Raw genomic sequence first — 15,115 nt, forward strand, 5'->3', positions numbered from 1 at the left:
TAGATTTTTGGAAGTCGTTTCTGGACCAAACTAATCACAACAAAAAATATAAGTTTTTTAAAATGTTTTTAAAAAAACTCAATATTTTTTGAGAATGCTGAGAATTTTAATCATCAGCCAATAATATATAAAATATAAAAGATATATAATTCTTTAGCTATATTCGCTGATTTTGTTTTTGGGGAACACTTCCATTTCTGTTTCGAAACTTTCCCTTTTTTGACTTCTAAGAACTATTGTAATATTTTTATCAACCATTTTTTTTAATTTAATTTTAATTTAAGATTCCTTATATAATTTGTTGTTGGGAGTAATTTCCATTTATGTTTTTGTTTCGAAACTTTCGTTTTTTTTTTTTTTTGTTTTCCAAGATATATCAGAATTTTAATAATCAACCAAATAATTTTCCAAAATTTAAGATTTCTTAGCAGCCTTCTCTGATTTTGTTTTTGGCGATAGCCAAATTTATTTACAAATATATGATTCTTTAGCTATATTCGCTGACTTTGTTTTTGGGGAACATTTCCATTTCTGTTTCGAAACTTTCCCTTTTTTGACTTCTAAGAACTATAGGAATTTTTTTCATCAACCAATTTTTTTTAAATTTAGGATTCCTTATATATTTTGTTGCTGGGAGTAATTTCCATTTATGTTTTTGTTTCGAAACTTTCCTTTTTTTGTTTTCCAAGCTATATCAGAATTTTAAAAATCAACCAAATTAATTTCCAAAAATTTAAGATTTCTTAGTAACCTTCTCTGATTTTGCTTTTGGCGACAACTTCCATTTATCCTGTTGCTTTGCACATTCCTTGTTGACTTCTATTAACAATTCAATTTCATCCTTAATATAATCCAATTGCTTTTCGATTTCATTACGTTGATACAGTGGATCCATATCTGTTGAAAAAATAAATTTTAATATTCCAAAGTGGTTGTCTTAAAAACCAAATCTTACTTCTCCTTTTGCATAGCAATCGATACATATAATGGATACCATCCAAGGCCCGATCCTTATTCAAGTCATGTGTCGCAACAGTATCCTTGGCATTGGCCATAATTTTCTCCCATTTCGAGCATTCTGCGCGAGCTTCATTATAGGATCTTTCCAGTTCGGCCAGATCATTTTTCAAGCCCAAAACTGTAAGAGCTGCCTCATTGGTTAGCTTGACCATACGCTTGCGCATTTCCTCAATTTCTTGAAGTTTCTCCTGTTCCAAGCGGGAAATTTCCACTTGGGCTAGCACTAAAAATTATCAATGAAAAATAAATAAAATTAAAAGTCTAATTTTTTAAAGCTCAGGGAATATGGAAGTTATTTGTCATAAAACTTACTCAACGCATCACATCTATCCATGCAATCTTTCACCGACTCAAAAATATCCGACTTTTCAACAACTTCTTCCAATACCTTTTCGTACGGCTCAAATTCCTTAACGGTGGCCTTCAAGACATCACGGAAATGGGCTAAGGACAAAATAACAAAAATTAAACCCAATATATTTTTTTGCATTCAATACTCAAACAGTCGTTTACTTAGTTCCTCAATGCTAGTTTTATATTGGGCGATTTTTTCCCTCAACTCTTTATGCATGGCCGTCTCCTCGGCCACCTTCTTCTCGGCTATGCGTTTCTTATCGGAACAATCCTTTATGAAATTGTTGACCTCAATGAAACGTTTACGCAAATTTGCATGAATTTTATACAATTTGCGTATACGAGCAGCATTTCCAGCGGCCTGGGTTTTAGCATTTGCAAGCATTTCATCTTGCAGACGCATCATGGCCGCATGTTCACGTTCATTGCGTATGTAGAGCAGCTCTATGGAATCCCCGGCTGAATCCCAATTTGGTGGCTTGCTATAGGAATTGCAAAAAATTATTGTTTCTATTCTCTCTATTGCCTGTTTATTCATGCTTACACAAAGAACTCCTTTTGCTGCTTGGATTCAATGTAATCGCCAACAGCCTTTTCGGGGCTTAAATCCAAGTTTCCTATCACATCTACTTTGGTTGTTGGCTTAAGACGTGGCATTTTAATAAATTTCAATGATTTTTTAATAACTTTTTTCAAATAAATGTTAAAAAGATATGCTTGTTGTTTTAAAGTCAAATTCTGCCGTTATGACAACCAATTGCCAATAGGGTTGCCAAGACATAAGAAAATGTAGGGTTGTATACATATATGATAGCATAGGAAGTGTTTAGAAACATAAAACCATGTTCAGACGATGATGTAAAACTGTTTTACAAATAGCCACGCAGAATAAAAGGCAAAAATATTACATTTTGTTATTTCGAAGAAGCAAAAGACAGAAAGAGAATGAGAAATTGTTGTTATACGTCGCTTGGATATTAATTTTTTAGTTAAAAATATCAATTCCCCAATGTTTGCTTGTTAGAAACCTTTATTAGTTATTTATTTGGAAATACTATTTGGTTGGATCATGAAAGAATCGACTATTTCTTTGGAAATTAAAAAGGTACAATTAGGGTTTGGACAGTACAACATCAAACTTTCAGATTTTACCTTCGAAATATATTCTCATCTTATGTGGGAGAAAATTGCAGATTTTTTTATTGTATTTATGTCAATTTGCAACCCTGATGCAAACCACTTGGGAACATTTTTCAGATTCTTTTTCATCAGATTTTTTAGTGAATTTATGTCAATTTGCAGCCCTGATGCAAACCACTTGGGAAAAATGTTCAGATTTTTTGTGATCAGATTTTTTAGTATATCTACAGGGTGAGATAAAAAAACTGCAACAAAGTCAAACGCCATAATTTGTAATTTTTTTTAAATTTTATTGATTAAAAGCAAAAAATGTCGGAAATAGCATCAAAGATTTGATTTGTTTGAATTGATCACCTTTTGACACAAATTATGGCCTTCAGACGGCCAATGAAAACGTCACACGCATGTTGCTCTGCGGTATTTTGGCCCATTCCTGGCGAAGCGCTTGCTTGAGGTGATCGACACTTTGATATTTTTTAGTGCCAACCTCGCTTTCCAAAATACTCCAGACACAATAGACCAACAGATTGGTATCCGGAGATTTTAGTGGCCATTCTGCGCTGGAAATGAATAAAGGAACCTCATTTTGTAAACATTCTTGGGTGGCGCGTGCTCATTGCGATGATGCTGAGTCCTGTTGGAATGTCTAAGGTCTGCGGCCAAAATGTTTCCGTGCGTGTTTGTTAACTGCCGGACAACGAATGTTTTCTCATCGGAGAAAATCAAATTCGGCAGTTCACCACTTTCGGCCAAGCGAAACAACTCTTTAGCTCTTTTGAGTCTATTTTCTTTCTTTTGCGGTGTAAATTCTAGCACTTTTTGGAATTTCAATGACTTTACCCCGAGCTCATTTTTCAATATTTGCGAATGCAATATTGCGATATGTTCATCTCACTAGCCATTTTTCGGCCACTGCGACGCGGGTTTCGATCAAGTCGCTTCTTTACTTTTCGAACCATTTCGGCAGATGTTGCTGTTTTCTTCCGTCCATTTCCTTAATGTCGGGCTACGCTACCAGTAACGAGCGATGGTACGAGACACAAAAGATTTATTCACATTTAAATGCTGGAGTGCTTTAATGATAGCCTCTTGTGGTTTTCCAGGGAAATATAAATAAATCACCCTATCACGCATAACTTTTAACTTTATTTCTGGAAAATTCTCACCAAAATGCTTTTGTACGGTTGTAAACAATATATAGAGATGTCACTGGAATAATTTTAACAGCTGTTGGAAGAGTGGCTTAGACATGGCAGTAGTACGAAGTTGGTTGCAGTTTTTTATTGTCACCCTGTATATCCCTAAAGGTTTAATTCGCTACAAAAACGGCACATTTGTTGCAATACGCATTTTGAAAACATCCGAATTCGCATATTTTCTGAACAATTTTTTTTTTTATTATTGAAAAGAATACACACACATAAACAAATAAAGTTGACACATTTTTAATATTTTATTTATTATTTTAAAATGATAGATAATTTCCAATACAAAGGAGGCAATTTAGGAAATTAGATCAGAACCTGTAAGGGTGCATGTACATAAAAGGCTTGAAGTCAAGGCTAGGCATATTAATGTCAAGTTATAATGGATAACGACGGCAGGATTTTAGTGCGACTCTGTACTCCCTTTATGAAATGTTACAAAATATGCCTATCCATGACTTCAAGCTTCTTATGTACTTGCAGCTTAAGAATCTAAAAAATATTTCCATATTTTTTATGTAAAACTGTCAACTTCGAGTGACTGTGTGCATTCTACTTTGAGAACTACACACACTGTCAGTTATGATTGCCATTTCTGCTCAAATATCGATTGCTTTGCACGATGGCAAGAAAAACCTAGTGAACCCTACAACTTGTAAGACGTACCGATTTTCGCTCCAATAAAAGATAAAAAAAATAAATTCAGTCTAGTAGACTTTGTAACAATAAATTGTAGCCCAGGCATCTAAACTTGCATTTATTTGCAATGGAGGTGCCTGAAACTCTTCCAGATATGGACCTTGATGTTACAGAAATAGTTGCAACTACTTCTGATCATCCCTTACCGGCGTTAGCAACAACAAAATTGCAAACAAAACAAAATGAGCGCAAAAGACAAAGACTGGAAAGCGTTCTGTCCCCCATAAATGTAGACATTTCTGATTTAAATAACCAGTTATTGAAACATAACATGCAAGACGACAATAGATTTGGAATTCTAGGAGCCCTTGCAGACATCAACATTGAATTGCCAAATCAAAATGATACTAATCAAAAACCCCAAAATCACAGCGTTGTTGAGCCAAAGACCAAGAAAACCTGGTGTCCTCCAATTTTTGTATTTAATGTGGATATAAATGCCCTAGTGGAGACCTTACGTAAATCCGTCCCAGAATCTTCGTTTAAAATAAAAAACGTTAACAGGGCAAAAAGCAAAATCTACTTTGCAGACCCAAAAGTACATGCCTCAATGATGGCTATACTCAAGGCCAAAAACGTACACTCCTACTCATTTACACCAAAGGAGCTTAAACAAGTCCCACTAATAATAAGAGACCTGTATCCAAACACAGATCCGGGAAATATCAAAGAGGAACTCGATATACTTGTTCCAAATACAGTGGCAAACGTAACGAAATTTAAAACGCCGAGGTCAATAAAAATGAACACCGACACGGGTCTTTTCCTAGTAACATTGTTGCCAGGCAAAACTTTCGGAGAAGTCTCCCATATACGTGGTCTACAAAACCAATCCATCTCCTGGGAAAAACCCAAAAAGAAAGAAGGCGATCCACAATGTCGTAGATGTCAAGGTTATGGCCACATATCCAGGAACTGCAACACTCCATATAAATGCGTAAAGTGCCGCGATGTTCACCTCCCAGGAGAATGTCAGCGTAAGAAATCTGACACCTCAGAACCCTTCTGCGTAAATTGCAACAAATCAGGGCATCCCGCAAACTATAGAGGCTGTCCGGCATACAAACAATACATAGCTGCCAAAAAGAAAAGAACTACTAAAGATATAGAAATTAAGAACATTGCACAAAACAACGTCAAAAAAGTCATAAATTCGTCCGATACTTACCATGGAAATTCTTTTGCAAGTCTTTTTAAACCGAACTCGGCATCTACGAACGGAAACATTCCAAAACCATCACTGATACAAGATTTTTTAAAACTTGCAAATTTATTCCTTGATCCTGAAGAACTAACATTAGAAGAAGAAATTCAATTGTTTTTAAATAACTTTAAAAACATGCCAAAAAATGAAGCCAAGAAGGAATTTTTGAGGCTTCTTACAAAAGTTAGGACTAATTATGGACCATAGGCTCATAAAATTCCTAACATTCAATGTTCGCTCACTTGTTGAAGCGAGTCGTCAAATTGAGCTGAAAAATATTCTCCACAGCGAAAAAATTGACTTTGCTCTTGTTCAAGAATGTCACCTTCGAAGGAACCGTTACGTCAAATTAGACGGATACAAATTTATTTACGACAACTCACCTATTGGAACAGCAGTAATAGTGAAAAATGACATAACTTTCACTCGAATACAAAAAAACGATATTGGCATTAATACTTCTTTCATACAAGTAGAAATTTCTTCAAACAACGGACCTAAAATGTTCTTGATTGGCACGGTATATATACCTTGCAGTTATCCTGTCAACAGTCTCGAAGCAGATCTAAATAAACTTTTGGAATTCTGTACTTCTTTTGATGGATTTATCATCGGTGGTGACCTTAACTCCAAAAATCCTGTATGGGGTGATTTAAACGAAAATTCAAATGGTAAAGTTTTGTTTTCATGGCTAAGCAACAACTCCTTAGATGTCACGCGGCTTTGTGACACCTCGCCGTCATACCCAAATGGACCGTCTTACTTGGACCATTTCTTAATCAGCCCACATCTAATAAACCATGGAATTCAAAACTACCACATATCTTCGCTTCCGACCTTTTCGGATCATTTTCCAATAAAACTTTCTTTGAAACTCGATGGTTCCAATCTAGTTCTGAAGCAACCAAAATTCTTCACATCTTACAAAAATACAAACTGGCATGATTTCCGTAGAAATTTGGAGACAATAACTCAACAAATTATGCCACCGACAAATAAAAATCTCGAAAACAATGAGATTGAAATGATCATCGAGAACTTCAACAATGAATTTAACAGCATTCACAGCTCTCATTCAGAAAAGATATTCATAAAAGACGGAAAATTCCCTCTTTCCGATAGAACTAAAAACTTTCTTAAAGTCAAACACCAATGGCAGAAAGAACTGAAAAAAATTTTCCACCGTACAGGAAACAGAATCAACCGTGAGTACATAATTCTCTCAAAACAAGTTCAATTACTTAAAAACATAATAAAGGAGCTCATAAAAATAGAATCTGCCAACATGTTTAGCAAAAAGCTGGAAAAAATCAAACCCGGACCATCAGCTTTCAAAAAAATTTCCCAATTTACAAAAAAAACAAACTCATCTTTTTGTCAAAAACTTCAACACGGCGACGGTATTATTACAAACAACACTGAAATTGCAAATAAGTTTCAATTATTTTATTCATCAATTTTCATAGAGAAATTGCCTCTACATCCAGTTCACGATCTGAATTCCAGGGTTTCATCGTGTATTGACGCCACAACACCTTACATTTACACTTTCAATGACGAATTCAATGTCCTGGACAATCCCGACTCCCATCATTTTACTACTCCTGAAAAAGTAAAGAGTGTTATTGCTACTACCAATTCAAAAAGATCTTGTGGATCCGATGGCATATCAAACTTTATACTTAAAAAATTTCCGGACTCAACAATAAGATTTTTCACCTGTCTGTTCAACAATTGCATCAACAATGGGTATTTTCCAATACAATGGAAACGCGCCCAAATCATCCCAATTAAAAAAAAGCCGAATGCTGTGTTTGTTGATGACTTTCGGCCAATTTCGTTGTTGTCCAACATTGGGAAAATCTTCGAGTTAATCCTGAAAGAAAAAATTTTGAATGAACTCACAATAGATCCGACCTCTGTCTACCAATTTGGATTTAAACCCGGACATTCTACCCAACATGCTCTTCTCAAGTTCCATAACGATATAACTTCTAATTTGCGGAACAAAATGTGTACCGTGGCAATATCGTTAGACATTCAAAGAGCATTTGATTCAATATGTCACGTCGGAATTATTTACAAATTAATAGAAATTGGCATTGACCCATATTTAATAAAAATTATGAAAAGTTTCTTCACATCAAGAACGTTTTCCGTCCACATAAATGACGCATCATCACCTCCAGGAGAAGTAAATAGCGGAGTTCCACAAGGCAGTATTTTGGCACCATTTCTCTTCAATCTATTCCTTCACGACTTCCCTCACATTAGTCAAAACTCAAAAGCAATTTTATACGCCGATGATTGCCTCATTTATGCGCATCACACATCACCATCAATTGCATTAAATAACGCAAAAAATCACCTTCAGAACATCAACAGCTACTACAAAAAGTGGGGTATACAAATAAACGCCGCGAAGTCTGTTGCAATCTGCATACGTAACGCCTCCGGAAAATGTCCATGGTACGTTGTCCCAGAGAGCAAATCACTACAACTGTCCTTGGATGGCGTAAACATACCATTCAGAACCTCTATCAAATATCTCGGCATCCAATTCAACAACTTAATGAAATTTAATTTCCATGCCCGCTCAATCATGAAAAAAGGAAAAGGTGTTTTAGCAAGATTTGCATATGTGTTAAACAATAAACACCTACCTCAAAAAACAAAACTCCTCCTCTACAAGGTAGCAATCCGTCCTATTTTGCTCTATGGATTTCCGATCTGGTTCTCTGTTTCCCCAACAGTGGCCAAAGAATTAGAAGTCCTGGAAAGAAAAATTATAAGGAAATGTATCAACAAAAACTTCATCAATGAACATAAACGATACTCAAACACCCACATTTATACTGCGTCAAATGTTGTTCCTCTTTGTGAATATGCCCAACGCCAACAATTAACATTCGTCGAAAAACTTGCCACGCATGAAAACTATCTGATGAATGAAATTTATGAAATTGAAAAAGAAATTTCCTGGTCACAATCCTCCTACCTATCATCTGTAGGAATTTTGAACGAATCGCTTGAAAGCCTTCTTGACCACAACTTGCCACAATTCTACCAAAAAATCGCGTCTGGCTGTCACAGAGGATAGATAAATAAGTTTATTCTTATTTACATTGTATACTATATAGCAACTTAATATACCACATAAGGTTCCATATAATTGTTTTTACATATAAGCTCACTGAGCACTCGATTATTATTATATGATACATTTATCTGTGATAATGTTATTTTACTACACATAAAAAAAAAGCTCTTTGAGCACTCGATTAACTGTGATAAACTATACATTAAGCATACAATTATATTTAAAAACTATCACTTTTATACCCTCTGTTCGACACTGTTTTAACAGACCACTTTGTTATTTAGTTTTTTAGTTTGTTTTGATTCCTTATTTATTATTACTGCAGACGTCAAAGCGCTGCTCGTATCAGCGGAGGCCGGGAGCAAGCCTCATTTTCTCTTTTCACCTTGCACGAAAAATAATACATTCTCATATTACGCTAAGTAGCATATCTTTACGACTTCACTGTATAATAGAACAAGACGACTATAGTTCTAAGTTAAACATGTTAACCATTCGATTTGTACGTACATTTACCAAAGAAAAAGAAGAAGACTCTAATAAAGTTTACTTTACTTTACTTTACTTTACGATGGCATCTCTTGCATTCTCTCATACATCCGGCCACACCAGCAATCGATTTATCGATAAATCTAATGTCGACTTACGCATCCCTTGGCAGCAGCAGTCAAAAAAATGCGTTCATTGTGATTGGTTCGATTTCAAGTTTCGTCGGTAAGCGAGAGAATAAACCAAAAAAAAAATAAAAAAAAACAGACACGGTAAATCATGCACGGGTGATACAATCAATATATTTTTGGAAAAAGAAAACCCAAGAGTTAACCAAAAAATAATGCAAAACTAAAGAAAAAATTAAAGGAAATTTATTGGAGGAAATATAAACGCGAGCAGGAATGCAGAAGTGTGTGAAAAAGTGCTGCATTTGAAAAGAAAACTCCACAAAATAAAAAGAAAGCAAAAAAAATTGCCGAAAAATAGAGGAGATATTTGCTGGTCTTCCAATGTTTTGTGACAAATTCTTATTGGGAATTTAATTCCTGATCGCATTTGACATTTTTTTTGAGAATGGAAACGAAATGAAAATTCCTCCACACCCTTTTGTGGTGGTGCTGTTGTTGTTGTGCTCACTGCAAAATCATTTTTTTTAGTTTATTGGGTTATTTTTGTATATTTCTTCTTTTCGCTTCTCCGCTGACTCGCGTGTGTATTTGTTTGTGTTGCCAGTGCTGCTTGTTGTTGTTTTATCTTGTCTTCATTTTACGCCGATTAGAAACTAATTGGATTTGTGTGGTTTTGTGCGTGTTTTGTTATTTTTTTCTCCCTCTCGTATTTCATTTGTTTTTAAGTTTTTATTTTTTCGGGTGGAGAAATAATATTAACAACAGCAACAACAAATGTGATTCACTTATACAGCGCGCAAAAGGAGAAGAAGCTCCATCCAAAATTACCCCACAAGATAAAACAGAAAACATGTGAAGAAGTAGAATATAAAAAATCGAGGAGATGAACAACAGCAACATGAAGAATAAATGATAGACGTGTTTTGGCCAGTTCAGCTTGACCCAGCATCCATCCTTTGGACTGACAAAAATATGTTGGGTTAAAAAAAAAACGCGCGGCATTGTTCCAACAAACCAAAAATATAATGGTCGATAAAATACAAATATAATGTTCCATAGCATGTGCTGAAGACCTGATGAAACGGAGAATACATGACAACGGTCAGGGTCGTATCCTAGTGACCAATATGTAAAAATGAGTCAGATGTGCAGGGTCATCACTGTCAGAGCAGCAACATATCGTGATTCACAATTCCAGCAGACAGCATATGGGGTATACCAAATGGTGCCCTACGCCAGCATCTTTCTGCGGTCAAAAAGGCCAAGCTGACCTTACTATCAAATAGATCAACTCTGGATGTATATCCTAATGTTTTACCAGATATAAAATAATCAAATCGTTGATGATATTTCCTTTCTGAGCAGGCAGGAACCAATAGCTAGATCTGGCCGTTGTGTATCTGCTACCCTTAAATCGTGAGGTCAACTTCCTGCACATAAGGAAGAAAAATCTGTCTGGAAATACTCTACTCAAACATCGTTCTGCGATCGTAGAGGTCGATAAACCTCTGACCTAACAGCCAAAAAGTCCTGAATAACTAGATCAACTCTAGATCTGGATATATCTATCATCCTCGATTCTTGCCAGGTCACAACTAATGAAAGCGTAGAGCCTTGAAATACTCTACTCGAACATCGTTCTGCGATCGTCGATTATTCTCTGACCTAACGGTCAAAAAGTACCTGAGTAACTAATTCAACTCTAGATTTGGATGATCCACCATCCTCAATTCTTACCAGCCCAAAACTAATGAAAGCGTTGAGACTATCTGCCTCCTGTCCAGGCAGTGGCCTTACAGTCAGTAGCAGGGTCTGATCGATGCCTACCTAATGCCGACCCTAAAATTGTTAGCGCAAGTTCTATTGGGCCAAGCACTGACACATGAGGAAGAAAAATGTGTCTGGAAATGTCCTACACCAACATCGTTTTGCGATCGTAGAGGACGATAAATTTCTGACCTAACAGTCAAAAAGTCACTGAATAACTAGATCGACTCTAAATCTGAATTGATCCACCATCCTCAATTCTTACCAGGCCAAAAATAGTCAGAGCGTTGCGTATTATTGCCTTATGTGTGGTCAGGTCGTTAATGGTTCTGAGACCCTAAAATCGTGGAAATGTGTTCTATTGGGCCAAGCGCTGTCACATAAGGAAGACAAACGTGTCTGGAAATTCCCAAGGAGGACAGAATTTATTCTATCTGTCTTGCATACCTTTAGTCATACTTTTTTCCTTAAGTTCAGAGGACCGAGACTTTTAATTGTTGGCAGAATTCATTGCAAGCTTTGCCCCCAGCTCTCATTTTTAAGATGTCAGCACTTTCTAGCTGGCTAAATCATGATGAAAAGACGGTTGGTGGCTTTACTGAATATGGAAGCATAAATAAATTACAGATAAATCTGTAAAAAAATTGCTTTCATTTTTCGTCAACTGTGGAACCAGCTGATTTTGAAGAAATTAGTTTCCATTTCCGGCATTTACATTTGGTATTTTGTAATTTTTTTGTTTTAGACAGTACTTTGAGTTAGGAAACTACAGCGAAAAACAGGAGAATCTCAATTAACGTGGATTTTTAAAATATTTTCCAGTACCTCCAAAATTGGATTTTCCTTGCCTTAGGTCGCCAAATGGGGATTGTGATGGGATTTTCGTAGTTCCTAATCATATTTAATAATACTAGCTTTGTGTGAACAAAAAACCATCGAACTAAATTAGAATATCTTCTCAAATTCCCCCTCTGCATTTGGCTACATGACGAACCACATATCTGTTTTATTTATAAATATTTTCACAGTAAACAATTTAATTAGCACCTTATGGACAGGTTAATAGCTTTGCAGAAAATATCTTCATTATCATCATCAAGTTTTTCTTTGTTAATCAATTCCTAAAAATATTATTTCCGGTAGCTACCAACCTAGAAAGGAAAAGCAAAAAAAAATTAAATTAGGATCACATGATGATGGAAAGCAGTTAGGATACTTGAGGTTACCACTAGGTATAACCACAATGTTTCCTTGGGAAAAAATTCAACAATTTTTAATTCTTCTTTTCAGAAATCTGGAGTATTTTATGATACCTTAAGTCCATTCCTTGGGTAATCCTAACCATTCTTTGTCTACTTTTGAAAAAAAAAGAATTGTTAAGATATTTCCCAAAAATATTTTTTAGCTTTATTACCTCGACCTTTACGTGTTTCTCCCGAAAATCTATAGAACTTCTCAATACATGCCCCTTTTTGGCACTTCTTTCCATTTGCATAATGGATCTTTTCTCCGATATTGGCAAAAATATATTCAAGAGTGGTCCGCAGTTCTAAATGTGTGGTTCGTTTTGGTGTTGGGGACATCGCTTCTTACTCTCAGGTCCACCCTTTCGTCTGCTTTTAAATTAAAATTTAGTTTATTTCTCAAAAATATTTTTTCCATAACCTCAATATTTACTTTTCGGAAATCTAAACAAGTTTCCATCTCCAAGTTCCTTTTATTCAATTCTTAGTGTGTGATTACCGCCTTTTTTAATTCTGGCTCGTGCTATGGATCTTTAAATTTGATATGCCCTGGCCATAACCACAAATATCAATGCACGCGACTGCTGCTGAGTGGATCATGAGCTCCTTCAATGTTTGTGGTTTTAAACTTATTTATGTTGCTCTATTACACTTCCTACAAATATTTATGCCTAGCTTTATACATTTTTTACATTTTCTTTTTAGATTTCATGTGAATTTTAATTAAAAGCAAAGAACAGAAAGAAACTACAAATTCTAATTGTAAACAATATTTTCAACTTTACTCCAATTAGAAAATTATTCTCCAAGTGAAACAGTGAAAAGAGAGAGAGAGAGAAATACAGAAAAAAAATTCTCAGTGGTGTTCTGTCCCCGTGAGAGAGTGAGAGAAAGAGTGTGTGCGCTTGTGTTGTTATTGTTGCGTGTGTGCAGTGCACTTAAGAAAAAAAAAAATAAACCCAGCAACAAATTCTTTAGCGAAGTGTGAAGTAATTCGTAAAAACAACAAAAACCAAACGACGTCAGCAGCATTATTCATGCCAAAGGCGTAAGAAGCGGCACCGACGAAAAATAATTAAATAAACAATTAAATAAATTTTAAGTTCCTTCAAAAGAAAACAAAAAAAAAAAAACATAATTGCCGTAAAGAAGCAAGTGAGAGCGTTACATTTCTCACCAGAAAAAAGAGAGCAACAGACCAAACAAACCAACAAGTGACATCAACATCGTTAATCAACAATAATAACAACGACGGCGACGACGACGCAGCAGCATCAGCATCACAACACTGTAATCAGAGTAAATCATTCACAATGGCGGATTTTGATTTAAATGTGGACAGTTTGATACAGCGGTTACTGGAAAGTAAGTAAACAGTGAAATTATTTTATTTATCTAAATTATTTCAATTCATTTAAAAGGCTAGGTGCAAAGTTTTTATATTTTCTTATTTTTTTACACATTTTCACAAACAAAAAATGTAAAAATGCAATGTAAAGCAAATGCTTGATGTGGGCTTTTGCACTCACAAACCAACACCCCACCAGCCGCTAGCAGGAATTTTTTTGTAATTTGTGTAACAAATCTTAGGCCAGAGACCCGAAATGTGCACTAAAACGGTACTAAAGAATTATTTTATTGTATATTTTGTTTAATTTTATGATTTTCTTGTTTTTTTGCAATTTATTAAGATCATTCACAGTAGTTAAGAAGTTCATCGCTGTAAAGGATTTGTAGAGGGCGAATAGAATATTCGGGTTATACGCAATATACGGTTAAAAAGATTTGAAGGAGATCTTTTTGGTATAGAATGTTTGCTGGATATTTTCCAGAAATGGACAGTCTTTTGATATTGGATATTGATGTCCCGGGAGATATAATATAAACAGGTCTTCGACATAGGATTTTAGAATTTGCATAGCAAACATTAGCCCAGAGCTCGGAAAAGAAGTATTTGTTGAAATTATTTGTTTATGACTTTTTAAACTAATATTGTGTATCATTCACAATAGACCATTCTAAGATGTTTATCTCTGTAAAGAACGTCTGGAAAACTTTTGGAAGCTACAGGTTAAGAAGATGGTATAGCAGACCTGCTGAGCGGTTTTTGGACGTCCTATAGAAGGTCTTTTGTTTATTGATGTCAGGGAGGATATTCTAATAGCTCATGGATTTAGGATTCTGGAATTTTTGTAGAAAATGTTCAATGGAGAAGGCATAGAAGAACTGAAAAAAGTTTTTAAGGTATATGCAGCTCACGAGAGGGTTTATGGTGTCGAAAACTTGCAAAAAGATCTTATGGGAACAGACGTCCTGGCGGAAGTAGGATTTCTTGCCAAGCCATAAGTCCAAAAATGCACTGAAAGGAAGTTACCAACCTAAAAATTATACAGTATTTGCAGTTGTTTTATCATTCACAATTGTGAATTCATAGAAGTTCAGAATGCTTGGAGGGAGGAATTAGAGGATTCATACTTAGAAATTTTTCGAAAGCCTTAAAATTGTAGAAAAGTTGAGGGGTAATAGACCTCCTATGGGTGTTTTTTTTTTTTTGGGATTTCCCAAAAAAGAAAAGTTCTTGAAGATCTCCTTGAATAAATTCCCAATAGTCCTTCTCACATAGGCCGTAGATCCTCACAAGATTTCCAATGGCTTTCTAAGACTTTTACATTGAGATTGCCACCTAGAGGACTTATCTTCTAGAAACTTCGTCTAGAAAAACGCCCTCCTGAATGTCTTCTTCCATCTAAAGAATATATGGA

At 35.3% G+C, this 15,115-nt stretch overlaps 2 protein-coding genes and 2 long non-coding RNA genes across 18 annotated transcripts in view; 1 reads left to right on the plus strand and 3 right to left on the minus strand.

Moving 5' to 3' along the window:
* Window positions 1-413: 413 nt before the first annotated feature.
* On the minus strand, window positions 414-2,119 carry LOC101898732 (coiled-coil domain-containing protein 42 like-2-like). The gene is made up of 6 exons (XM_005188496.3): window positions 1,919-2,119; window positions 1,534-1,856; window positions 1,333-1,464; window positions 956-1,243; window positions 752-897; window positions 414-689 (listed from the first exon to the last, which is right to left on the minus strand). The coding sequence occupies exons 1-6, from the start codon at window positions 2,029-2,031 to the stop codon at window positions 648-650; spliced, it is 1,044 nt and encodes a 347-aa protein (XP_005188553.3). The 5' UTR covers window positions 2,032-2,119; the 3' UTR covers window positions 414-647.
* Window positions 2,120-7,053: 4,934 nt separating this feature from the next.
* LOC131802329 (uncharacterized) lies at window positions 7,054-9,255 on the minus strand. 9 transcript variants are annotated; one of them, XR_009342152.1, is made up of 6 exons: window positions 8,776-9,255; window positions 8,621-8,706; window positions 8,471-8,563; window positions 7,806-8,395; window positions 7,342-7,498; window positions 7,054-7,226 (listed from the first exon to the last, which is right to left on the minus strand). It is a non-coding gene; the product is annotated as an uncharacterized LOC131802329 (long non-coding RNA). The 9 variants fall into 9 exon arrangements; XR_009342150.1 differs by having other exon boundaries at window positions 7,305-7,498; window positions 8,776-9,254; XR_009342155.1 differs by having other exon boundaries at window positions 7,054-7,498; window positions 8,471-8,559; window positions 8,776-9,253.
* Window positions 9,256-9,354: 99 nt separating this feature from the next.
* Window positions 9,355-15,115, plus strand: part of LOC101896435 (serine/threonine-protein phosphatase beta isoform) — a 128,606-nt gene continuing 122,845 nt past the window's right edge. The window contains exons 1-2 of one of the 5 annotated variants that reach the window (XM_059122437.1): window positions 9,355-9,436; window positions 13,059-13,718. In XM_059122437.1, coding sequence (XP_058978420.1) covers window positions 13,667-13,718 — 52 coding nt within the window. In that variant the 5' untranslated portion in view covers window positions 9,355-9,436; window positions 13,059-13,666. Of the gene's footprint in view, window positions 9,499-9,602; window positions 9,624-13,058; window positions 13,719-15,115 lie in introns of those variants that run through there. The other 4 variants (XM_059122438.1, XM_059122439.1, XM_059122436.1 and 1 more) reach the window with 4 other exon arrangements.
* LOC109613566 (uncharacterized) lies at window positions 12,073-13,047 on the minus strand. Of its 3 annotated transcripts, none has more exons than XR_002195073.2 (4): window positions 12,787-13,047; window positions 12,524-12,722; window positions 12,423-12,461; window positions 12,073-12,260 (listed from the first exon to the last, which is right to left on the minus strand). It is a non-coding gene; the product is annotated as an uncharacterized LOC109613566 (long non-coding RNA). The 3 variants fall into 3 exon arrangements; XR_009342158.1 differs by having other exon boundaries at window positions 12,423-12,464; XR_002195072.2 differs by having other exon boundaries at window positions 12,524-12,725.

The sequence above is a fragment of the Musca domestica genome, unplaced genomic scaffold, assembly GCF_030504385.1.
Source record: "Musca domestica strain aabys unplaced genomic scaffold, Musca_domestica.polishedcontigs.V.1.1 20, whole genome shotgun sequence".
Classification (NCBI taxonomy): Eukaryota; Metazoa; Arthropoda; class Insecta; order Diptera; family Muscidae; genus Musca; species Musca domestica.